General features: G+C 36.7%; 1 protein-coding gene and 1 long non-coding RNA gene across 3 annotated transcripts; one reads left to right on the top strand and one right to left on the bottom strand.

Annotated features, from left to right (window-relative positions):
* Positions 1-1,208: 1,208 nt before the first annotated feature.
* On the top strand, positions 1,209-4,111 carry LOC135749944 (uncharacterized). Of its 2 annotated transcripts, XR_010532522.2 has the most exons (4): positions 1,209-2,425; positions 2,513-2,685; positions 2,776-2,997; positions 3,077-4,111. It is a non-coding gene; the product is annotated as an uncharacterized lncRNA (long non-coding RNA). The 2 variants fall into 2 exon arrangements; XR_012337876.1 differs by having other exon boundaries at positions 2,513-2,997.
* Positions 4,112-6,120: 2,009 nt separating this feature from the next.
* LOC135749841 (B-cell receptor CD22-like) lies at positions 6,121-27,191 on the bottom strand. Its single transcript, XM_073814023.1, has 11 exons — positions 26,343-27,191; positions 26,182-26,253; positions 25,253-25,609; positions 24,714-25,052; positions 24,370-24,636; positions 20,124-20,384; positions 17,588-17,848; positions 10,518-10,781; positions 8,632-8,731; positions 8,510-8,528; positions 6,121-8,434 (listed from the first exon to the last, which is right to left on the bottom strand). The coding sequence occupies exons 2-11, from the start codon at positions 26,225-26,227 to the stop codon at positions 8,342-8,344; spliced, it is 2,007 nt and encodes a 668-aa protein (XP_073670124.1). The 5' UTR covers positions 26,228-26,253; positions 26,343-27,191; the 3' UTR covers positions 6,121-8,341.
* Between the last annotated feature and the right edge of the window lies 1 nt (position 27,192).

Below are 27,192 nucleotides of genomic sequence, written 5' to 3'. Positions count from 1 at the left end.
AAAAAAACGTCACGTTAAACGCCGACGATAAACGCGCACGAAAAACGTCCCGGTGTGTCAAGACCTTAAAGGTGATATCATTTAAAAATGTTAATTTTCTCATATATAAGTGGTGTACCAAAAAAGCATGCATTTACATACAAATAACAATCGTAACTTTCATGTGACTGATCACTTTGACATAATGCTAATGCAGTTTATATAAACAACAACAACAAAATTCACAGAAGCTAAAGTCTCTTTATTGAAGTATTGGTTAAGATCAACACAGAAATCAGAAGGTGTAAATATTGTAAATATAAAAATGTCACATTAAAATTTTTTGTTAGTACAATTGAATAAGTAGACATTTGCAACATTTAATCATGGCATTTTTGTTAATAGCCTACAACATTTAAAATAAGATAGCATTTAAACAAGCATATGTTTTTTTTACATTGAACATAAAGATCTGTATGTATCCCAAATAATAATAATTGTGTGCATAAATGAATTGCCACTGACATTTACAGTTTAATAACATCTATTTGTTGATGCTAGATCCCAGTGTAACAGCTGTTGGGCATACTGTAGTACAGTAAATAGCATTATTCAACCTTTATTGAATAAGTAGACATTTGCAACATTTAATCATGGCATTTTTAAGTTTTTACAGCTACAAAAATGTTAAACATTTACAAATCTTTCATACCATAAAGATTGCTGTATAATTTCCCTTTAACCATTTTATAAATGTTAACACCTAACACTACCCCAAACCTTACCCTTCACCCAAGCCCTTTCTAATACCAAATTTTAGTACCAAAAGTAACAATATAGCATTTAAAAGATATTTTAAGCCGCTAATACAGTCTTACCCAAATCAGTTTATTAAAATTATGAACTATTCGATTTAAAAACCACAAGTGTAATTACTAATAATTTATTTATTGTGAAATTTCAAAAGTAGTACCAAAAGTATGTACAATGTGCTGCAGCCTCGGTCCTCTATGGAGTACAGAGAATAATTAAAGTTAAATAATGACCAAAACGTTAATTCAGTTTCTGTTTGTCAAGGTGCGCATTATAAAATTCAAAAGTACATTGACTGTAAGACTGAAATCATTGTTGCAAATCTCTGATGTAGCACACAAGAGCCAAATATTGTTTGATATCACTGTTATGTTCAGAGTTGGCTAGAAGGACAGAGAAAACATACTTCACACAGGGGCCTGTTGCACAAAAGTAGAATTAAGACATCCAGGCTAAATGACTGAGCTGAGCTCAATGAAGCCAAAACAAGTGCGTCCACGCTTAATTGGTTGCACAAAGACCAAGCCAGGATGATCAGACACGGATTCATCAAGCCAGGTGAAACCAATCCTGGATAGGTGCGCGCTCACGGCTCACTCAACTAGACCCCGCCACCGATCACAGATTCACCGATTCACCATGGCAACTAGCGGCGTTCTTTTCCCCGTCAGAGGCACAAATCCATACGAGGAGGTAAAAGACATAATTAAGAAGAAAGGCAACACCGCCACAGTGGTAAAGCAGAGAGAAAAAGCGTGGCAAAGTATTGCAGACCGCCTGAATGCGTAAGTAGTGCACAATTACACACTCACCGCTCCGCTGAAACATCACAATTACAATTAAAATATTTAATTCACATCTCCAAAAACACAAGTGTACTCTGATTATAAAACAGTTAATTTTTTTATTGAAATAGACTGCAAATATGAGTGAAATTGTGTAAAGTAACTCCATCACACTGGATAAGGCTTCAATAAATTATTATGAAAGCCTTACATTATTACTACGCTCATTATGTACTCTGCTTCTTATGTTGTCCACTGTTTTTTTTCTTTTTCTTTTTTTTCTGCTTTTATAAATGTAATAAATGTAAAGCTGCTTTGAAACAATGAAACAATTGTGAAAAGCACTTTATAAATAAAATTGAATTGAATAAATAGATGAGCTATTAATAATAATCAATTTAATTTATAAAGCGCCTTTCAAAGGACCCAAGGTCACTTGCTCATTGCACTGCAAAAAAATGACTTTCTTCGTGTTTTTTTCTTGTTTTCAGTACAAATATCAAAAAATTCTTAAATTAAGATGTATTAAAAGTTTTCTTGAAATATACTTTTTCATAAACACTTAATTTAAAACATTTTTTGTATTCCATTGGCTGATATTTTTGCTTATTTTCCTAGGTCATTTTGCTCATCAAGAAAATGCATCTTAATTGAAGAATTTTTTGATATTTTTACTGAAAACAAGACAACAATACAAAGTAAGTCATTTTTTGCAGTGTGACTCCATTGAATGTTCTTGTGTGTTAAAGAAAGTCTCTCTTTTTGTGTGTGGTGTTGTGTGATGTAGATTAAATATGACCGGGCCAAAACGGAAATGGCAGCAGGTCAAAATCAAAATCTGCAGAATGGTAAGGGCCCAGACTAATACTTAATAATGCACAAGCATAGATTGTACCCAGAAGGTGCCTGCTTACACATTGTCTGTACTGTTTTAGCAGTGAAAAAGAATACCCAGAGACAAGGCACGGGTGGTGGGTCACCAAAAGCTGACCTCACCCCAGCAGAGGCCAGCTTTGGAGCTAAATAAAGGCAGGCCTGTTGGAGGGAATCCCTGGGGGAAAAGAGACAAGCATAGGTCCCTCACAAGATGCCACCCGCTTCATACAAGGTATGTTCTTCCATCTCTACATGGGACACAATCACATTCATATTGAATCTATTTGGACTGTCTGACTTTGGTTTGCCTATTGCCTTGGAGTGTCTGGCAGCACTGTGTTACTGTTAAAGCCACCAGCACGAGCACCTGACGATGCTGATCCAGTGAGTACTCCATCAAAGGCATACTGTAGGCCTGGCATGTCTTGTCTACTAGCTTCAATATGAATCCGATTAAATGTGATGGGGTCAAGGCCCCATTTCATCAGCACATAACGGCGATGATGATGAGGAGACCATCTCGCTGGATTCCAAAAGGCATAAGGTATCATGTCAAACTTGTGAAAGTACTATACAAAGGAGTCATCATTGGGAGCCATCACAAAATCTCATTTCTTTTACAGGACCCAGAGTCATTGGTGCACTGGACTGCACAAACATAAGGATTAAAGCCCCCTCAGGTGCCCATGAGGCAGATTTTGTAAATATGAAATATTTTTACAGCATTAATGTTCAGGTGAACATAACTTTTGATCTTTTCCATTGAACACTGGCAAAATGGCCTGGCTCAGTCCATGACTCCAGAATCTTTTGGACCTCTGAAATCTATCAGCGCCTATCACAAGGTGAGCCACACAACCCATATATAACCACTTTTTACATAATGGCTGTGTCAACAATATCACTGTGTTTTATTAGTAATGATGAGATTTTGTGTTGACCGGTGAATTCTCTGGTGTGTTGCTGGTAGACAGGGGGTATGGCTGCCAGCCGTTTTTCCTGACACCTTTCACAGACCCCCAGGAAGCACAGCAGGCCTACAACTATGCCCATGCTAGGGCCAGAGTTGAAATGACCTTTGGCCTCCTGAAGGCACGCTCTCACTGCCTTCACAAATTAAGGGTCAGCCCTGTGTGGGCATGTGACATTACTTTGGCTTGTGGTGTCCTCCACAATGTGGCCTGCCTGAGGAAGGAGAGGGCACCCAGAGTGCCGCCAGCCATGGACTGGGACAATCCGGAAATCTTCCCTGATGACAACAGTGGTCGGCTGCTGAGGGACCAATATGTGTTGAATTATTTTAGTCAGTATGTGTGCTTTCACATTTTTTTGATGTTTGTGCTGTATACTGTGTGTATACTGTTTGTAATACAAGCTTGCAGGGAGGCTACTGCATCCATTAATTGTCTTGTTTTCAGTTGTCTGAAATTGTCTGTTCAGTTAATGTGTATGAATTTGTCCTGCATTTATTTCAGTGTGCAGACATGCAGGGTGTGTTATATACAGACCTTTGAATGTGTATTTATCCTTTGGTTGTATAATATGCTTTGATTCTGTGCTTTCCATCTTGTAGAGTCACTGTGTGACTTCAGTTTCGAAAGGAGCTGATGGTTTACCTGCTTTGTTTTGTCCTTATTCAATAAAGAAACATAATGTTACACTTTGTGCTTTTATATGAAATGTGTATTTTATACGAGTATAAGGGCCACACAGAGGAAAGGAGAAAGTCATACATTTGAGGCTGGTTCTTTCTGTGGAAAGATGCATATTGTTTTTACAGTCCTGATACTTATAACAATTTGATTAAGTATTTCCTTGTTTCTGAAACCATACTGAAGTACAATTCCACGAAATGCCCCACAACTGTTATTGTTACAACTGTCCTCCTCTAAAACAACAAGTTACAATATAACAACTTCATTCTCTGTCTGTTTTTTTCTCTGTGGCCCTAATGTTCTATCATTTTATATATAGCCTTATAGTCTTTAGGAAACTGTAAATTATCTAATGATAGCAACATCATCTAAAAATCATAATTTATCCAAAATTATAAAAATTAATGATCACAAACATTTAATAAAATTACAGTGGGTCTAGTTACATGTGATAACAATGTATATTGGGCAGTGAAATAATTATTGGTTTCCATTTGTGGTGATTGCTGACTGACATAAGGGATGAGATTAAATAGATCCTGGAATTTAGCCTGGTCTGGAGCAGGCTAGCTCCACAGAATAGATCTCCATGGTAATTTATACCATAACATATCCTCCTGCCCCCTATCCAGCTTTAGTGCAACCGGATCACGTATCAATTGAGCCAGGATCACCAAGATATCCCGGCTTAATCCCTTATCCTAGTTTTGTGCAATAGGCCCCAGGTTGCAATGAGAACACACAATCAATCGTTTTTTATTTTTATTTTTTATTTTTTTATTTTTGTACAGGTGCAGCTTAAATAGAACATCACATGGCATGAACACAAGACAAACACACTTGAGAGGAACCCACAATAATTGGGAGCATACTCATTAACCAATTAATCAATTAACAATGTTAAAGCAATGTCATAAAGCACAATGAGGCACAATATTTATTTTAATTTAAATTCATAATGAATACAAGATTTGACGTTTATGGTCGCTGATGAGAACTGGGATTAAGATCGCTGGATAAAGGGCTGCATTTGCATTCCCAGCAATTGTATGAATTTTAAATATGTGGATTACAGCGAGTGAATAAAATAAACATTGTTTACATAGGAAAAGAATGGATAGAAGAAAAAGCCTTTTGTGTCGTGGCATACTAAATAACTAAATATTACAAAATTAAATTATTACAGAAATGCAATCATTAGACTTCAATGTTTGATCTGGCCCAAGCTTCTTAATCCTTTATTTATTCTTCAACTAAATGCCTTGCAATGGGTGATTTTGTGTAGATAAAATTGTATTTTCCTTCATCTCAAATATTTCACTTGCTTCCACTAAACAGTACTCTAGCTATCAATTAAACTACAAACTACGGTTATGAGACTCTGAGAACGATTCAATCACATAAGGTCAAAAACTTAAAGGAATATTCCATTTTCTTAAAAGAAAAATCCAGATAATTTACTCACCACCATGTCATCCAAAATGTTGATGTCTTTCTTTGATCAGTCGAGAAGAAATAATGTTTTTTGAGGAAAACATTGCAGGATTTTTCTCATTTTAATGGACTTTAATGGACACCACCACTTAACACTTAACTCAACACTCAACACAAAGTTTTATATTTGTAACACGTGACCTCCCTACGTCACTACGCATTTACGTTAGGTCGCGCTGGACCGGACCTAAACGAAAAGTTGTGCTTTAAAAGTGTATATTTGTTATTTTTCTTGTCAAAAATGACAATCGTTTTGCTAGATAAGACCCTTTTGCCTCGTTTGGGATCGTTTTTAGTCCTTTGAAACTCCGTTGAAAAAAAATGTTAAGTGTTGAATTAAGTGTTAATTGTTGGTGTCTATTAAAGTCCATTAAAATGAGAAAAATCCTGCAATGTTTTCTTCAAAAAACATAATTTCATCTCGACTGAACAAAGAAAGACATAAACATTTTGGATGACATGGTGGTGAGTAAATTATCTGGATTTTTCTTTTAAGAAAATGGAATATTCCTTTAAGTGGGAGAGTTTGGAGCACACAATGCTGTGCCCCAAAGTAGATCTGAAACCAGCCAATTAGAGCTCAGCCTCAAGTCACATGGTTTTTCCACATTTACTGACCTACATAGACAATAATTTGGGGTGCGCACCAGACACAAACATGACACACACACAACGAACCTAGTTTTGATTTTTTTTTTATAAATGATAACATGCCTTACATTGAAATAGTACAACTAAATTATTTTATTTTGTGTTAATTTGCAGTATATATTTAACTTTTTGGTAACATGTTAATTTAGCTTTCCTCTCTGGCCAACTTTAAGGGGGCTGTGCCCTACAGTGTGCCCCTATGCCCTATTGACCAGCCTCACTGGTCATTAATATGATTAAGAAATGCCAATGCCTGCTATTTTAATAATTATGAATAAGAACATGCAGGGTGCCATTTGCCGGGGGGATGCGTGGGATTTCCCCCTTTCTGGTCAATGTATCCCTGCCTCTGCTTAATTATTTTTATCCCCGGTGGGGATAAATGTACCCCCCCCCCTCAAAGTGATCATTGCTACTATACTAGTGGCAAGACGGATCACAAAACTTATCACGGATCCGTGGTTTGATTAAAGTAAATTTTGTTATAAAAAGCGCTAATGTTACTTTGGCTGGCTCTGATATAGCTGCCGCGCAGCCTCTCTGTATTCACCACTCTGCAGACTTGCTCAATGTCCCGCCCACGGCGCTATCTGATTGGTTACAGACCTGGTTACACCTCGAGAGTAATAGCTTATCAACACTTGCAAGATGGTTGTGGAGCTGTGTGTCAAAACGACGGAAGGCAGCATATTCAGCGGCATATTAATAAAGCGGGAATAAACATCACAATCTGATTATCTGTTTATGATGACAAGCAGAGTTAGTGTCCCAGTCACACCACTGAGAATGGCTGAAATTACACATGATAAATGCCGATGAGGCGTTTAGCGAGGCTCGGGCGCGTCCAGTTTGCGCAAATGAGGCTAATTGTCTAACACATGCATCTGTCTTTTCTATCATTTCACTGTAGCTCAGCATCGCGGTGTAAAATTAACAATATAGCTTTAAAAGCAGCAGTAAAACTGTTTCTACTGTAATGGTTTAACTTTGCAATCAATCCATTGTTCATATGTTTAAGTTGACACTACGTTGTGCCATATAGTTTTGCCATTCAAGATTTAATTCTTGCGTGTTTTTTCGTTGTGCATGATCACAGTTCATATGTGTGGGGAAAGATAAGCTATTAGAGTAAAAATATTGCGTTAGGCTGCTTCATGAGTTGATAAGAAAAAAAGATTTTACAATTCCTGCAAATGCAGTGATGAGTTCATGTTCTCATGATTTATTTTTATGAATTAAAATGTTTTGAAATGTGCTAAGGACAGAGACGCATTATGTCAAGAATTCTAAAAAATCGTCGATAAGCTCATAATTTGTGCTAAAATAGTCTAAATTTTTAGTTTTAAAACCATTTAAAAAAGCTGGTTATATTTTGATGTTTCTGCGCAAGTTCAGCAGACAGTGAGGTTCGGGTTTGTTCCGATCAGAGCTCGTGAGCGGAGAGCGCATTTCTGAATATTAGAAATATTTTAATTAGAAATATATAAAAAAAATAATAATAATATTATTATGGATTTTTGTTAGGTCGGACAATTATTACCAAATTTCTCTCTCATATTGCTCTTCATAACACCTAAAAACAGTCAAAAAAGTTAAAACTAGTGGTGGGTACAAAATGACTCATGACAAAATATGGGGGTGCCCACCGTCGCCGAAATCGACGCCTATGAAAACACCCCCCCCCCCCTCTGTTTTTTTCACAAATCGCACCCTGTACATAAGTAATTAACATATTAGTCCTGTCAACATGTTAATATTATACGTTTGTGGATGAAAACATAAGTAAATGTACATGTGGTACAATCACACACGTAAGTCCACCCATATTCTCATAGGATCACGTTTCTTTTTTTTAGATGTGGTCTCTATAAGCATTTTGAGAGTGCTGGTATTTCCAAAGATGTGAACGTCAAAAATGTTCACTTCTGCGATAAAAAAATTCTGTATAAAAATACTAACGTCAAAGCTGCATTGTTGCATAAAAGTAAAGTAGGAGTAATTTGTATTTATTTATTATTAATATAAATAAATAATTTATTGATATCAATAGGGACAAATCAGATAAAATGACAAATTTTATGTTGTTTACTATATGTCATCTTTCTTAATATTCAAAGTCTCATATTCCGACACTGGAGCAGTGAGCTGAAGAGAAGCATATGTGCCTGCATCATTGTGAACCTGAAAACAAAAACAATCTCAAACATAATCATCACTTTCATTATCATCTACTATAATAAAACATCACAAACTCACATTCAGCTTGTTGCTCAATCTGGAAGAAAGTAAATCAAGTTATTAAAACCCAGCAGAACACAATATCACGAACTACTGTTCATCTTTATCTAAATCAATGGATTGTTATGTCAATAACTTACTGTCTAATTCTGTAAAGTGCAAATCCAACAGTCAGAGCATACAGGATAAGAATCAGTGTTAAGATGGTCAACAGAAGTCCAATTAAAGTCGGTTGATAATCTAAAAATCACACAACATGAACATGAAAGAAAAACATAAATAAATGTCAAAGTAATACAAGAGAAAAAATAAATCACTACACTGCAGTGCCAAAGTACTATATGACATTGCTTTTTATTGTATAGTGATCCTGTTAGTGGTAGAGATTCGTGAGGTTCAGTTATAAGAGAATGCATAAAGAATCGATCTGAGAGGACTCACAAATCATGTTCATAGATGACGTAATGATAAGTTTTACAACCTTTTAAGGTACAGTGCCGCTTTCCTGATTTTTTATGTCCCTATCGGTCTGCACAGTGCCACATGAAGTCAAACAAGTTTTTAGTACTCATAAGTTTTTAGTACTTGTGACTGCTGCAATGCTGCCACATTAGTGACTTTCAGGGACGGACTGGGGCTAAAAAACAGCCCTGGACTTTCTCCCAAATAGGCCCATCATCCGGCCATTCGCCCCTAGCCATGCCAACAGACACAAGGATGTCCTTATACTATGCCACAATACTGTCAGACTATTAGACACTTTGATGTATAATAAGGCTGTGAAATAATGAAAATGGCTAGGTGCTATTAATTTTGTCTGTAAAGCTTTCAAAAACAACCACCAGGTCTTTGCCAATTCCACAATACTAAACACATATGAAAGACAAGGAAAAACTGCTCTGATTGAAGACAGACAGAAGTGCAAGCCAGGATTTTTTGGTAAAACTAATATTTGGTCAATTATTTAGCCCCCTTTCTTGTTTATTAGCACGTTTAGAGTGGTAGCAATGCATGCCTGATATTTTCCCGTTTAATTTAATAGTCTTCATTGTAGCAGAAAATGTGAGCTCACTACAACCTCTCATATACAATAAAGTCAATAAAAGAAATAAAAACCAATGCAATACGATGAATGTCCACCCACAGACTGTTTTTAAATGGGGTAGGATAATTATTTTTAGTTGTAGGTTACAGTTTGACAAGAGTTTACAATTTGACAAAGGCATGATGTTTTGTTTTGTGGCGATTGTACACAAATATAAGCAATCTTGCTGATGTGAAGTAAACTCTGTCTGTCCCTCATCATTACCAGGCTGTGGATGCTCAGGCTTGCAAATTCCGGGAATCCGTGGACCAATCACGGCTAGTAGGCCAAAGCTTCATCTTCATTTTTTTTACACGTAGCAGCAAGTGATCGTATTAGTGCCTCTGCTGTTGGCTATTCATATTGCGTTATTAGATTTTTTTTTTTTGTCGACAGCCGGGCGACGGCCCTTCGTTGAACTGCCGTTCTGGACTTTTCCAGAACGCACAGATTGCCAATCCGTCCCTGGTGACTTTGTTGCTAGATTTACCAACTTTTTATACATATTGTGCCTTTAAAGAACATGTTTCACACTAGTATTGTGGTATAATTGCCTCTACTTCTTGAAACCAGAAGTATGATGTTTAAAAACCGTTACCAGAGCAGAAAGTTATACAGACATGCACTTAGTTTCTCCAACAGTGTAAACAGCCACAAAATAGAGATTCGTTTTGACTCAAATGTTTTATCAATGTTCACAATTTTCTATTTAATTTGTTATCATTTTCAAATACTGGTTTGTTCAATGTTAACGGGACTATTAGATGGGAAAGACAAACACAGTTACAGTATATCAGTTCTGTTACAGCTTAAGAAAAATATAGTGAACAAGAAAGATCAATAATACAAAATAAATGTTTATAGACTAAACACATAATGTGACATTGTTTTGTGCTGTTGTGTTTTTTTGCTCTTGCTGGTAAAATAGACAGTTGTACTCACACTGAATGTCCAATAATACTGATGTGTTTTGAGTGCCATATTGGTTTTTGGCTTGACAGTAGTAGCGTCCTGTGTGTGTACGATCAGCCACATTGAAGGTGAGATTATATCCAGTCTGCAGCTCCTCCATCTGTCCTCCATTCTCTCTGTACCAGGTGTAGTTGAACACTGCTGGATTTCCTTCACTGCTGCAGTTTAAAGTCACTGAACTGCCCTCCAGTACAGAGTTAACTAACACAGACATTGATGTTTTTTCAGTAGCATCTGACGGGAAAATAAGTTGAGAAAACTTATTTAAAATATATCTAATCCTAAAAAAAGTTGAAAGACTATATTATAATATTTTGGCCTTATGTTACATTAGGTTGGAACTTAAGCTAAAACTGTAATCTCTTTAAAGACTCTCCACTTTCCACATTATATAGGCTATTATCTCAAGCATTTGGGACAGATTTATTGGAAAGATTGCCCTCTTTGTAAAAAAGCTGTATTTGAAACTGGTTTGAGTGACTTGCTGATTGACAGTTGTCTCATAAGTTCCGTGTTGGACAAATCAGTAGTTTTGCTTCAAATGGGTCAAGTTCGCGAATCACGAACATTACCGAAAATATATACCTTGTGTGCTAATCCCAGCTGGGCATAGCAGAACATTTGTGCTAACAACACAGAAAACATTTTGGGCCTTGAGTTGGACACCCCTGGTTGATTGATGTGTGCAATAAGCCCATTAACAACAGTATTGTTTTTTGTATGGTATGTTTGTAAATACCACTTAAATGTCCTAATATAACAAGGCCTATAGAGTGTAGCAAATGGAGGGGTTACGGAATAGTGTTGTTTAAAACAACCAATCATCATTTTGATAATGCTAAGTTATTTATTAATAATTACAATTATTAATGTTGATATTTTCTCCACCACCCTGTTAAGGGAAATTATTGTTTATCACTATTCCAATTCGGGGAATTGTTGATTTAGCTCAAATGCAAATACATACACTTAATCGTCATTAACTATATATATTTTGTAGGTTTTAGCAGGATGAATCGTAACAATTAATTGATTAATTCGCCAGCGAATATATCTAAAATTGTACATCAATTCTTAGAAACCGAGCGTCCAGTCCATTTGAAGAGTTGTTCCGAAAGGTTTAGATGTGAATTGTTGGTTTTCTGATTGTTGAAAATCAATTCTTAGTCACACACTCAGGGGAGTTTAACCTAAAACTCATAGAACAAAAGAAGGCCTCTGGGCCTAATTGCCATCCTCCCCCAAAGGGGGGAGGGGTGGCTGGAAGAGCTCACTTGTAGAAGAGATGATGAAAGGACTCAACTTAACTGAACTTAACTGATGAGATAAAGTTTTTGCCAGGATTTATCCTTTCAAGGAGGACATGCCCATCCAAGTTTAAATCGACCAATCAGAGCTGAGCAGGGGAACTCTCTTTGCCCCCTTAAATGTTAATTTTGCATGAATTGCATCTTTTATTCCTCTATGTTCCCTTTGCAAAATATCAGTCCAGATCATTGAATAAATAGAATGAATTGTTCTACCAACATACAATATTTATCAATGACGAGGAAACTGAAAGGTGATAAAACATTTACTTCATGTCCTGGAAAATCCGTGTCATGTTTTGTGTCTGTTCCGATTGTCGTCACCTGGACTCTTGTTAATTAATTACCTGCCTCATCACACCTGTGTATCGTTAGTCTGTTTGTATATATACCCCTGCCTGTTGTATGTGCACTTGCCGGATGATTGTCGCTGATGTCATGTTTGTTTCCAGTGTTCCAGTTGTTGTACTTACCTGCCCATGTTGTTTCTCGTGTTTGTTTCCATGTTATTTATATTAAATGTTACCCTTTCGTGTGAACCCTGCGTTTGTGTCCTTGCTCCCGTTCCCAGTCGTGACAGAATCATCCGGCCAGTGAAGGACGCAGCGGGTTCGAGGAGGGAACACCCAGAACTCCAGACCAGGCTCGAGTTAGCCATCACCACGCCCGATTCATTCCCCGGGGTGGTTGCCGCGAAACATGAGCCGGGTTCTGGGGATCGTATTGGTTCCGGTGATTCTCCTGCTGGTCGAGTTGTCTGGGTCAATTCCTGGGAGGTCCACCACTATGCTCGATTTGGGGCTCGAGAACGGACGCCACGCTCGATTTTTCCCCGGGGTGGTCGCCACCGTGGAGGAGCCCCTTTCCCCGGGATGGTGGGAGTCAACTCCCAGGACGACCAGATCCCCTGTCGGTTCCCAGGAGGGTGGAGTCTTCAGAGTCGGTACCTGAGATGGCCACTCCGGTTCTCCCGGCCGTGCCCCGGCTTCCTGCCCTGCCGGTTTCGCCCCGGTTTCCGCCGGCTCCGTCGTGGCCTCCAAGCCCTCCATCCCTCCCCTGGATCCACCCTACCAGACTTCCAGTTTGTTTTGTTTTGAGTGTCTGGTAGCCACTCCTTAAGGGGAGGGTAATGTCCTGGAAAATCCGTGTCATGTTTTGTGTCTGTTCCGATTGTCGTCACCTGGACTCTTGTTAATTAATTACCTGCCTCATCACACCTGTGTATCGTTAGTCTGTTTGTATATATACCCCTGCCTGTTGTATGTGCACTTGCCGGATGATTGTCGCTGATGTCATGTTTGTTTCCAGTGTTCCAGTTGTTGTACTTACCTGCCCATGTTGTTTCTCGTGTTTGTTTCCATGTTATTTATATTAAATGTTACCCTTTCGTGTGAACCCTGCGTTTGTGTCCTTGCTCCCGTTCCCAGTCGTGACACTTCACTATTCTAAAGCATAGAATCATACTGTGTATTCTTTAATATTGCGTATTAAAATTGATTTAATACCTAATTACATTAAAATTGTGTACTTTTACTTGAGTAACAGTATGTTATTGTACTTAAATCTTAAATGTAAAACAAAAACTTATTAACGAAATGTAATAGAGTAACAATTATGATAATATGCTTTGGAATGTAAATTTTCCAAAGAAAAAAATTGATAAAATACAAATACTTGAAAAAATACTTTTAAGTAGAAAGTAAAACCTCTGCTTGATAGTGACCCTAGCCAACTTATCTGTGGTCTGTGGACGTTGGAATGAACGATCAATTTACTTCTCCTTTCGGTGTTTTTTGCAGTCTGTAAAATGATAGCTCCAAATTCTTGTTAATCTGTTAGTACAGTCTATCGCACAACAGCTGTTTCCCATTTAGACACGTTTTCCCCGTGTTTTCACCGATTTCACACTGTACACTAATGCTGCCGCTCTGTCTTTTGCCACTCAGTGGGCATAACTGCAGTCAGTTTCGCCGAAGGTAACGTCACGTGCATACCCTCTATAGTCCTGAATCAATCTAAACCCTGTCCGGGAAACCGCCCCTTAAAGCGTCACTTTTTTAGATGTTAACAAGTTGTGTTGCAGACCATAGAAGACAATGTTAGTATCTGTTAATTTAGGAGAAAACTAGTTAATCTTCCGCTTTTTTGTAATATTTTTGTCTTCTGGGTTTAAACTCCATATCATGTAAATGTCACGGGCTGGGCAGCAGTCACTCCCCTATCTCCATCAATGGGACCGTAGTTGAGCGCATTTCCAACTTTAAGTTCTTGGGTGTCCACATCTCTAAGGATCTCCTGGCATCAGAACACTTTATTTCTGGTTAGGAAAGCTCAACAACACTTATACTTAGGAGACTTAAAGGTAACATATTGTCAAATCTGACATTTTGTGGCTTTTTTTCATGATAACTGAGGTCTAGGGGCTATGTAAGTACCATATAAGTTTCAAAACAGTCATTTAATAGTCAAATGCACACAGCCTGCTTGAAGTAGCTGTGATCTGAAATGGTTCGTTTGTACTTCCGTAAAATCGTGATGTCAGGAATACACAGTCGCCGCCTTCAATCTCCACCCTGAGCACTGTTCACCATCCACCCCCTTTTTGCCAAACAAACCCCCAAGGATTATCACACCATGTAAGAAAATGCTTTTCAATCAATGGATGTTAGGAAACTAAATCATTGCACAGGCTTTTGAAAAAAAAATTGCTAATGTTCATTTATTCAGAAATTCCACAACAAATAGTTTGACTTCAGCCGTCTGTTCTAAACATTTCACAAGTGACTGCTTCGTCAGTGTGGCACAGTTCAATGCTGGTTTCTCCAGGAATCTACTCATCAAAGATGTTGCAGTCCTTATTTTTTTGGGTCCGACCTTGAATCCAAAATTGTAAGTAAACACATTTTAAGTAGCGCTGCACGGTAAATTGCACGGAATTTTAGCTAACCTGATCCCACGATTTTTCCGTGCTATAGTCATTGTCACGGATCTACGCATTTTTCCGTGTCTGTACATGGACTTTCTTTTCTGTGTCGTATTGGTTACTCAATTGTTTTTCCTATTTTCTTTACAGTTTTGCTTGGGTTTGGGGTTAGGACAACTTTCTGTAACATAAAATGACATCCTAACCCAACTCTAAACCTAACATCAAGCGACAATTGTTTAAAAGTCCAGAAAAAATTGTATAAACCAATAGCTAAAATTACATCCTAACCCAAACCCCAAATCTAACCCCAAACCCAAGCGAAAAATGGTTTAAAATTAGGAAAAACAATTGAGTAACCAATACGTGAAACTGACACGGAAAAGAAAGTCTGTGGTACAGACATGGAAAATGCGTAGATCTGTGACAATGACACGGATAAATGAGCAAAAAAATTCTGCATCAATTCTGCATTCGCCATATAAGTGAATGGGAAGGACTGGCGTATCATATGCACGCAAAAGCGGAAAGTATCTATTGCGCGATAATCACACTGCGTGTCATTTTTACGCATCTTGGTGAGAATGGGTAGGGTTTATCATGCAGCCCTAACTTTAAATTACATTATAAAGCCAGAGAAAATTGAAATAATATATTCTAAACATTATGCAACGCTAACGTGATGCTAACGTGTTACTGGATGCTTAAGTGTTGATTTGTAACGTTAAAGTCTTTGGTAGCCACAAGTTTTGATAGAATATCTGTTGGAAATTAGACGTTGTTTGTTTTCTTAAGTTACAGACACAGGTCCTATTGGTGTCTGTTTGTTTATTGATTTAACCATGGTAGGGTTAAAATCTCATAGTCTCTGTGTCTCCCTGTCTCGGTTTACTAACCTAACATTTAGTGTACTTCCATGGGTAACATTATTTCAACTGCGTATTTCACTCATAAAACAACAGGCCAATCAGAAGAGAGATTGTTCCAGCCCTGGCATCAGGTTCAGTCTTTCTGAAGGTTCACAGCTCCCCTTAAGGACAGCAAGCCAAGTTCATTAACCATACATTTTTACCATTAATTTTTAAAGGTGGCAAATAATGCATTGAAATAATGTTAAATCGTTTGATATCTTTGATATAGAAGGTATATACTTTGTTAAGTGGAAAATTTTTCCTGAAATGTTTTACATGTCCATTTACAACAATAGGATTTCTCCTTTGAATGAAATGGTCTATTATAATGGTCATGAACAGTTGTTGGAAAAATATGTTTTATATGATAAAAACTGACGTTGACATGCTACTTTTTTAAAGATTGCCACCCAAATTGAGACAACATATATTAGCTGGTATATCCCTGGTATTAATACAGATCATATCATATATATTTATATATTTTTTAAGAAAAAATCTTGAACTTTTCCTTAAACACTTAATTTAAAAGAAAAATTAGCTCACCCCACTGACAGATTGTTTTTTCTTGTTTTAAGCACAAATTCAATTTAATTGTATATTTAACAATCATTTCTTAGGTAATTTTGCTTATCGAGAAAATACATCTTGATTTAAGATTTTTTTATATTTATACTGAAAACAAGACAAAAATACTTAAAGTATTTTTTTTTCAGTGCAGTAAGGCATAAATAGAGTAGCTTCTAGTGAATAGAATAAAAGTGGTTGCAGGGGTGTGAAGGGTTAACTGACAACAGACAAACACTTTAAATGTATTAACTACATCAGTAAACACTGCTCATTCATATGTACATTACTTTTACTGTCAACTTGTTTATGCAGATTGTATTTTATAAGCTTGATTATGGTTTCTGTTAAAAGTGATTTAAGACATTTAAGGTGTTTATTTACTGACAAATGTTGAGAGAGCATGTTGGGTAAAAGTACAAAAGCACGGTATAATGCGCAAGCGCGTATCCCTCTCCTTAAGGGTTTCATTTGCCATTGTAAAAAGCCATTTTACTGTTCTAACATTTAGCTTGTATAACCACAGATGGTATCTTCGCTGGTTAATGATAACAATAATAAAAAATTCATATATCAACAACGGATGAATAGCACTGTTATCAGTGCAATTTTTATCTAAAACTAGTGGTAATGCAGATATAGGGTACTAGTGTAGAAGTTTCCATTCTTTTCAGTGAGTGTAATGCTGTAAACACTATGACACACAGCTGTGGTGGCTAGAAGTTGTGTCCTCCCGTCTTTAAAAATATACTTTCATGCGTTTAAATGTCATTATGGTATCAAGTGTGGAGTTTAAGTTATCTGTATGTAAAGTAAACAAGCATCAACAAAATAAGCTGTGTTATTTTGGCTGTTTTGGCAACCAACATTCCTGAATATCATAGCACTGTATGACTGGCGTAAGTAGTCCAGCATCCTGAGATTTCACCGTAAATACGCCAAGTGCCGCCGTACATAGAGTCCATTAATTTAATGTGTAATTTAATGCTGTGGGCATACATCTCGACTGGTGATATGTTAAGATTGGCCTGTTTTCCAGCAGTCTTTTGCATTCACGAGGTTTACATAAGAATGAGGAAACAATCACGTTTGAGGCTCAAGATATGTCATTACCACGTACAGAGCTCGTATTATTCATCTATGAATTACAGTTTATTATATGGCACCTTTAAGACTAAATGGGCAGGCAAACTCGTAACTACAGTTCACTCATGCAATAATTCTTCTGCCATGCCTCCACAACCCCAAATGTAAACCACCAAGAAATGCTGGTTTAAGAAATGCCTCAGTGCATGCTGGGAAATAGAAGTAAAAAAGACAGTTAATACTCACACTGAACGTCCAGCAACACTGATGTGTTTTGGGTGCCATGTTGGTTTCTGGTTTGACAGTAGTAGAGTCCTGTGTGTGTACGATCAGTCACATTGAAGGTGAGATTATATCCAGTCTGCAGCTCCTCCAGCTGTCCTCCATTCTCTCTATACCAGGTGTACTCTACTGGATTTCCATCACTGCTGCAGATCAAAGTCACTGAACTGCCCTCCAGTACAGGTTTAGATGGAAACACAGACACTGATGTGTTTTCAGGAGGATCTGAGGAGAAACAAATTAAGAAAGTGTCCAAGCTAGTACTATACTCTTTTAAGTACTCTCCCCAACCCCAGCGAGCCAAATCTGTTTACTTTAACTTTTATTCAAGGTTTACATGAACTCAAGAATCGTGTAATTCAATTCAACAAAAGCATCAGCAAAATAAAACAGAAAAAACGCCGCAACTTAGTCATGTCACAATGCATGAGTAACTAAGTAAAATAAACTTTGAATTCTCACACTTAATGTATAGCAAAACTGATGTGTTTTTAGATACAGTATCATGTTGGTTGACAGTAGTTGAGTTATTTGCTCCAGCTGTCATTCATTTTATTGCATCCAGCAAACATGATAAAATATAGAAGTAATAATAATTTTAATAATTTTACATGAATATTTATGAAGCATTGCTGAAAGAGTCTAGAAGATTCTAAAACATTTTAAAAGCTCAGCATTGCAACTATACTGGGGTGCGTTTCCCAAACAACGACATAAATCGTTGCTGAACGACTATAGGACGATGCATCGTTGGAGAAACTAACTACCTTGTCACGACTGTTTCCCGAAAGCATAGTTACTTTGTCGCACATGTCGTTTGAACGATGTTGAATAAATAACATAGTTGATGATGTCACGTGGGAGGTGAAGTACTAATTAATCTGTGCAAATTGATTTAATGTCAGATTATTGTTGTAAATAACATACTGTATATTGCATCAGAAGACTGATTTTGTTATCGTGATTTAGTTATCTATTGTCTATTTTCAAGATATTTAAGTTCCCTCTTACGTCACTCCTCCCAGGGATTCCCCAGGGTCTTAAAGCTCATAGGCTGCGAACATGCGCAGTTTTCAAATGCAGCGCTTTTATTCTGTTTACAAATTTAAAGACGTAAAATAAAATTGTAATATATTTAGAATGATGGGATATTGACTGTATTAAATGTTTTTTTGCTTATTTTGTTCAAAAGCATGATCAACGTAAGTCTACATATGATAATAACAAGGAACGATGCTTCTAACGACAGTTCAAGAGCTGTTGTTCCAACGACACAAGTTAGCGATGCAGTTTGCGAATGTCCGTTTGAACGATGCTTTCGGGAAACAACAAATCGTTGAACGATGTTAGTAACGATGGAACTTACGATGTTCGTTGGCTAAAGATGCTTTTAGGAAATGCACCCCTGGTCACATATGCTCTTGAAATTTAGTCTGTATGCACAAGATGTAAAAAGCTGATGGGAGAAGATGAAAAATAACAGCTAATGTGACTCTTGGAGCTGGTAATGGGGATTGTTTGATGAATGTAGATCCAACAACGGAACAGAAGGCTTACAGTTTTCAGAGAGACTTTGAGTGGCCCTGCTATAAAAATGGCTTAATGCACTGCATGCACTGTAAAGGATGGACAGAGGTTACAGTTAGCACTGCGTTCGCCACTGAATCCACACATTTTAACCAAAAAATTCCATTTTGGGGAAAACTCAGGTGGAGGATTGATTGTTGAAGCTTTTCATTTTCAAATCATTACCAAGGGGCCAGGGGCGGGGCCAGAAGGGTGGCCCGTGCCACCCCAAAAATGCAAGTGGCCAATCCAACGGCCCTCGCATGTAAAATTGTCCTTTCTGGGCTCTGTAGTCAAAACAACGTGAAAGTGACTTAAACTACAGACTTCTTTTATTTAAAAACAAGACCACCACTGGGTCTTTCTGGTATCCTTTAAGCATGATTTGACACAGATAATGATCATAGACTTTAAAAAATATGGATGTAGTCTGTGATGCTCACAAATTTGCAGAACTTTAGGGCTTAATATAAATTTAATTGGAGGAGTTAAAAAACTCACCCCCTCTCTGTTGCCATGAAGGACAAAACTAGCTACTGTATACAGACCAAAACATATTTAAACATATTTATTTCTGCTGTAAAATTGGTCATTTTAACATGGGATTTCCTCCCTTTTGGAGCCAGCCTCTAGCTGCCTGTTGATGAATTGCAGTTTATGTATTTTGCGTTGGCTTCACAACAAACACCAGTAAGTTGCCCCTTGGTAATGATTTGACGATGAAAAGCTTCAACAATTGAACTTGCACCTAATTTTTGGGCTAAAATGTAATTATTTTGGTTAAAATGTTTGGATTGTGTAGTTCACAATCAATAATTCTTCTGTCATATCTCCCCAAACCCAAATGTAAACCAGCAAGAAATGCAACTGCATTATTTATTCACACCACAGTGCATGCTGGGAAACACAAGTAAAATAGACAGTTAATACTCACACTGAATGTCCAGCAACACTGATGTGTTTTGGGTGCCATGTTGGTTTCTGGCTTTACAGTAGTAGCGTCCTGTGTGTGTACGATCAGTCACATTGAAGGTGAGATTAGATCCAGTCTGCAGCTCCTCCAGCTGTCCTCCATTCTCTCTATACCAGGTGAACACTGCTGGATTTCCATCACTGCTGCAGATCAAAGTCACTAAACTGCCCTCCAGTACAGAGTTAGATGGAAACACAGACACTGATGTGTTTTTAGGAGCATCTGAAGGAAAAATAAATTGAGAAAATATATTTAAAATGTGTTTAATCATAAAAAGTTGAAACTGTAAAAAGGACTGGGACAAAATAATCCAGTCAGGTTAATTAAGAGAAAATAAATAATATGTTTGCCCTAATGTTACATTTGTTTGAAACTTAACCTTTTTACTCCTGATTAATTCCAAGCCAGTGTTATACTCTCAAAAGTTTACCTGAATGAATTACAGTGTGACTTCTCATATATGCAGGGCTGAAAATTGCAGAAATTCCCTGGGGGGAATCTTGTTTGGAAGGGGGACTTAATAGATGGTTTTAAAATAACATAACATTACTATTTTTTCCTCCTAAATATGTTTTCTTGAGTATTTAGGTCACACAATCTTTAATAATTAACAACAAATTTGTTCCCAGGTTAAAGAAAAAATTAGTAGAGTGTGAAAATTTGGATATTGAGTTAATGGATATTTTAAATAAGAGGACAATTCTGAAATGAAAGCAAACATATACAGCAAAGTCATACAGTGCACTGTGACTGTGAAGTGTCGTGACAAGCTTGATGATGCATTATGAAATAATAGTTGCAATTAACAACTCATAATGGGTGGCATTTTAAAATGCTTTTAAGTTGTTTAAATATAATTCCTTTTCAATTCCATAATTTAAAAAAATTCTAACAGTTAGAGGTGAAACTCAGTTTACCCTTTGAAATTGACTCCCCATACTCCGTCCCCCCACCCCTCCCATTTCCAGCCCCGTCTATATGTTAATGCAGTGGTTCTTAACATTATTCCTCGAGGCCCATTGCTCTGCACATTTTGTATGTCTCTTTTATCTGACAGACTCAGTTCAGTTCATTGAGATCTCTTCTAATGAGCTGATGATTTGAATCAGGTGTGTTAAATAAGGGAGACATACAAAATGTGCAAGGCAATGGGCCTCGAGGAATAACGTTAAGAACCACTGTGTACACAAAATGAGTTATATATAAAGGTTTAAAAGCAGCCTGTTTCTTTAATGTGACCAATCACAACATTAGCATGTCCAACAATCAGCCATAACATTATGACCACCTGCCTAATATTGTGTAGATCCCCATTTTGCCGCCACTAATAGCCCTGATCCATCGAGGCAGTAGACCTTTCTATCAGAATCAGCAAAATTTATTTTCAGCAATTTCAGCTACAGTAGCTCTTTGTCAGGGTTTTTGTCATGTGTTCTTGTATTGTTATGTTCATGTTTTTTAATTTTGAAGTTTTCAGGTTCATGCCTTTTATTTATGTCAGTTACAAGCCATGTTTGTCTTTTGTTTCATGTATTAGGTTTTCATTGGTTCCCTGCCCCTTTAAAAGCCCTCTTGTCTCTATTGTCTCTTGTCGTTTTTTTTATGTATCTGGATAGTCATGTAGTTGCCATGTCTAGTTTCTTGTCATGTCATGCCACGCCACAGATTGGTGTTCATATATTTTTTATATATATATAATTAAATAATCTTTCTGCGTATAGACCCTGCACTACCTTCTCATGCTTTGGACTACACCATACCCTTATTTACACTTGTCTGTTGAATTGGACCACACGGGCCGGGAACACCCCATAAGAGCTAATGTTTTGGAGATGCTCTGACCCGGTTGTCTAGCAATTACAATTTGGCCCTAGTCAAAGTTGCTCAGATTTTCCAAGTGTTTTTCCTTAAAGTTGATGTGTTAGAAGCAGGAAAACTGGGCAAGTGTAAGGATCTGAGTGACTTTGACAAGCGCAAATTGTGATGGCTACTTGGTCAGAGCATCTCCAAAACTGCAGCTCTTGTGGGTTGTTCCTGGTCTGCAGTGGTCAGTACATATCAAGAGTGGTACAAGGAAGAAAAAGCAATTAATCTGTGATAGGGTCATGGGCAGCAAAGGCTCATTGATGCACATGGGGAGTGAAGGCTGGCCCGTGTGGTCCAATCCAACAAACGAGCTACTGTAGCGGAAATTGTTGAAAAAGTTCTTACAACAGATTTTGCAAGATTTTTTTCTGTCAATTCTCCTCAACCCCAATGAGCAAAATTACTTTCATTTCTTAAGTTTTATGTTGTGACACCGTCACACAAGAAACATGTTGTACCGTTCATTTTATACATTATATTGTGGTTTTATGAATATTTGAGTTTTAAATAGGTTTTACATGTTTTCTTATCCATTTTATTCCATTTTATTCCTTTTGATATTTTATGCGTTTATGTCTTTTTATTTTCTTTGGGCTGCCTGTCATGTGAGTAAACAACTGTTAGATTGTGGAGTTTCTAATTGTGGACTTACCCTTCCAGACACGTTTGTGGATTACACTTTAATTGTATATACACTGGAGAACACTTTAAACGCTTGGACTTTTAGCACACTTGGTCTTTTAGATTGTTTTAGGTTTGGTTTTTATATTCCTTTCTTTTAACAGTCTTGAGTTTTAGTGTGTTGTTTTAAGTTCCTTGTGTTTGTAAATACACTATTTAAACTGATTACACTTCATCTCATCATTTTAACTCTTTTAATCTCACACAGTAAAATCTGACCCCTTTTATCTATTTTGTGACTCAACCGATAGGGCTGATTGTTACAAAGTGAACTTAAGAACGACAGGGTTTTTTTTAGGTTAGCAATACAAAAGTAACTTATTTCACCAAGAGCACCACCAAAAAAAAAAAAACACTTCAAAACTTCTTCATGCCACAATGCATGGTGGAAACTACAAGTAAAATAAACTGAATTCTTTCACTGAATGTTTAGCAACACTGACATGTTTTGAGAATCCTGTTGGTTGCTATCTTGACAGCGACAAACGCCTGTATTACAGCTGTCCTCCATTCTCTCTGATTCATTCAATATAATCACATGGTCAGTTTGTACAAAATGATTTGTAAAGATATGAAATAATACAGGCTTTAAAAAGCAGTTACATTTAAAGGATCAGTTCATCAACAAATTAATATTCAGATTTTATTAATTCACTCTCATGTCATTCAAGAACTGTTTACTGTAACTTTATTTGTAAAACTACTGTAAAATGTAAGCAAAATGAAATAATTGTTTTACTTTATAGAATTGTTGTCTTAACAAAAAAAAATATATTTTGTCATACAGCAAGAATTTAGCTTTCATGGCCATGTTCACAATGATATCAATATGTGTGAATGACAGAAGCTATGTTACAGTTCTCCTAATATTTCATAATAATTTCTACTTTTGTTTTTCACAGAGCAAATATCATCATACGTATTTAAAATGACTGCTTTAGTCAAAACTTGTAAAACACTGCACAGCTAGATCAGCCATTCTCACATGGGTTGTAATGTGTGATAGATCTGCAAGATTATCAATGTTAAATGTGTGAATATTGTCTAACCAAACTATTTTGTAAAAAGATACTTACTTCAGGGGCTGTTTTCTTGACAGGGCTTAAAGCTAGTGCCAGACTAAAATACATGTTTGAATTGTCTGACCTGAATTAGGACTGATGGTAGATTTGATTGGAAAGTGTATTGATATATTTACAATATTATTGAATAAATATTTATTTCTTTACCCTATATGTTTTTCTAAACAAAAAATGATTTCTGAATAAAAAAAAAAAAAACTACTAACATACCCTTGGCTATGTATATTGTGTTGGACTTGATTAGACTATTTCCAGTGCACTTATGTATTGCTGTTCTTATGTTGCCATAATTGCTTCTATTGTTTACCTCACTTGTAAGTCGCTTTGGACAAAAGCGTCTGCTAAATGACTAAATGTAAATGTAAATGTAAATGAATAAAGGTTTAAGAGCATCGTAACCATTTATTTTGAGCAATCACAACATTAGCACATACAACCTAGTTTACTTCACTCCTGCAGTCATTTTTGCCATGTCTCACCAACCCCAAATGTAAACCAGCAAGAAATGCAGCTGCATAATTCATTAATGTTACAGTGCATGCTGGTAAATAGAAGTAAAATAGACAGTTAATACTTACACTGAATGTCCAGCAACACTGATGTGTTATGGGTCCCATGTTGGTTTCTGGTTTGACAGTAGTAGCGTCCTGTGTGTGTACGATCAGTCACATTGAAGGTGAGATTATATCCAGTCTGCAGTTCCTCCATCTGTCCTCCATTCTCTCTGTACCAGGTGTAGTTAAACACTGCTGGATTTCCATCACTGCTGCAGATCAAAGTCACTGAACTGCCCTCCAGTACAGAGTTAGATGGAAACACAGACACTGATGTGTTTTTAGGAGCATCTGAGGAGAAAACACATTCAGAGCATCACTATGTAATCTTTAATATGATCATCAAGTTCAAACAGATTTATTCTTACACTGAACACGTAATGTGATGTTGCTGTGTGCTGTTGTGATCCTCTGCTGTAGCTGGTAGGTTATAGTGCAGATGAAAGTGACTTCATGTTGAAGGTGAGTAGCAGTGAAGTTCAGATCAGAGATGATCTCAGTTTGATTCTGTTGATCCAGCTGTAGTCTGCTGCTCTCATTGAGGTGGAGTCTGTCAGTGGATCTCCATGTGAGAGTTGGTGGAGAAGAGGAGCAGAGAGTCTTAGCAGAGCAGCGCAGACACATAGAGCTCCCCTCTAACACCTCCTCCTGAACCTCAACCTCCATCTGATCCTTAAACATCTGAACTGTGGGATTGGGTGGAGACTCTGAAACGCACACAAATATATTTGCAGTTTGTCAGCAGAAGGTCACAAAGAAACCTTTTTGTTATGTTCATAGATTTTCATTTATTACTTGAGATAAGCATTGTGTATTTTTTATTTCATAGGCAAAATAGATTTTATTTCACTCTACAGTATGTGTTTGCAATTTGTAATTAACAATAATTTTCAGTCATGTCACTCACCGATCACATCTATTAAAACATTTATTTGTTTATATGTCCATTTCAGTCCACCATTACCCTCAATCCTGAAGTAAAATCTGCCTTTGTGATTTGAAGTAATGTCATTAAAAATGGTAGTACAGTTCTTGTATTGTAACTTTCCAGTTATTTTCCCCTTAAATGGGTTTTCAGGCCTATTGGACTCAAACACTCTGTTTGTCTCATCCCCATCTTTAAGCCACACTCCTACAGCACTGTCAGTGAGATAGTTGTCATATTTGTTATCAAAATCAAACATGCAGTTTATGATCACACAGGATCCACTCAGAGCTTCAATCTTCTCTGGCAGACTGATGGGCCATTCTTTACACCAAACACCTACAATACAAACATGATGATTATGTTTATTATTAAGGATTTCTTTATAAACACAGACACACACAATGTGAGTTATAAATAAAGACAGTGATTAGATTAGTCCTTAACTAAAATAAATATAAGAACTGTCCAAATTGAAAACAACTTGCAGTGACAAAGTAAGGCATGTTTATTAAAACTAGTTATATTTCCCAATTAAACTAAGGCCTAGGAAATCCCTGTCCAGGAAACCACTCCATATTATTTGTTGTTAAATAACAGTCAACTGCAGTACAGGATCATTTTTACATTAAACACAGCAGCAAAAGTAAGGTCTACAGATACATCACATAAAATAACATTTTAAAGTGCATTTTTATTTGAACTTTTAAAAAAATATTTTTGTAATATTGTTTATTCAGACTGATATCCAAGTTACAATAAAATTTCAATACAGTTTTATGTAAACACCAAACATGCATTTAGCGCTTGAATTAACACTTTCATTCTTGACACACCCATGTTTTTACAGTTGGCACACAACACTTAACATGTCATACTTTTTTGCTTAAGGAGAATTAAGAAAAACAAACCTTGTAACAAACAAATGAACAGAATGATTAGCTTTTTGGTCTTCATCTCATCATTAAAATAAGATCAGTCCTCTGCAAGCATCAAACAGGTCAAGAATGTTAAAGATCAACAGCACTTTTGAATTTTCTTCTTTTTAAGAAAGAGTATTCGATTATCTTACCAGAAATTAGATAATGGTGTAACCAGTGTAAAATCTTTACTGAAAGCAGATTTGTTAAAATGTCTCATTCATGGATCCTGTAGAATCTAAACTGAAGCAACTGCTGATGATTTGAGACTTAAGTGAAACTGTGCTGTATGAAGAAAATATACTGACTGATATCCGATGAACTATTCAAGTACTTCCTGTATCAACATCATCACACATTCTGTTCAAAGAGAGAAGTTGAGTCTGTAAGCAACTGTTTAAGAATAAACTGTGTAATTAAGAAACACTTCAATGGATAATGAAAATACACCTGAAGCAGTAAAAAATTTCAATTTGGTGGCAAAGTTTTGTATATTTCACAATTAACTGTATTTTTCATGACACTTTTGGAAACTTCACAATTCTTAACTGTGTATTTAATTAAAATTCTGTCTGTTATCTGCTTTGTGCTTAATAACATACATGTGGTATGACACAGGTGGTAAAATATTTATATATTACTGTACGTGCACCCTAATGTACATAACTATCAAATAAAATAATACATTTAAATAATAATAAAATAACAAATACATGTAAGAGGTATGAAATTGACTGCCAAACAACTGGCTCTTAGGTTCTAATACTAAAATCCATAGACACCAGACCACACACTACACAACATTATCTTATGACTGTAAACTACAGTACAACTTCACAAGAACATTTATCACCAGGGCCGCTGCTGATGGGGTAAATGTGATGACAACTAGAGGCTCCCACTGCCCAGAGGGCCCCACAAAATCCAGAAGTTATAAAATACTGGACCCCATTCTATTAATAATATGTAGACTCTAAAAATGCTGGGTTGTTTTTAACCCAT

Source organism: Paramisgurnus dabryanus, chromosome 1 (genome assembly GCF_030506205.2).
Source record: "Paramisgurnus dabryanus chromosome 1, PD_genome_1.1, whole genome shotgun sequence".
Lineage (NCBI taxonomy): Eukaryota > Metazoa > Chordata > Actinopteri > Cypriniformes > Cobitidae > Paramisgurnus > Paramisgurnus dabryanus.
This window is presented reverse-complemented; position numbering and strand designations above follow the sequence as displayed.

Bases quoted from the DNA above. Each gene is read 5' to 3' on its own strand.
- LOC135749841 (XM_073814023.1), bottom strand. From the start codon at position 26,227: ATGAAGACCAAAAAGCTAATCATTCTGTTCATTTGTTTGTTACAAG. The intron at 25,610-26,181 runs GTTTGTTTTTCT...TTTGTATTGTAG, and splicing joins GTTCATTTGTTTGTTACAAG to GTGTTTGGTGTAAAGAATGG. The intron at 17,849-20,123 runs GTGAGTATTAAC...GTTTCTCCTCAG, and splicing joins AGTGTTGCTGGACATTCAGT to ATCCTCCTGAAAACACATCA.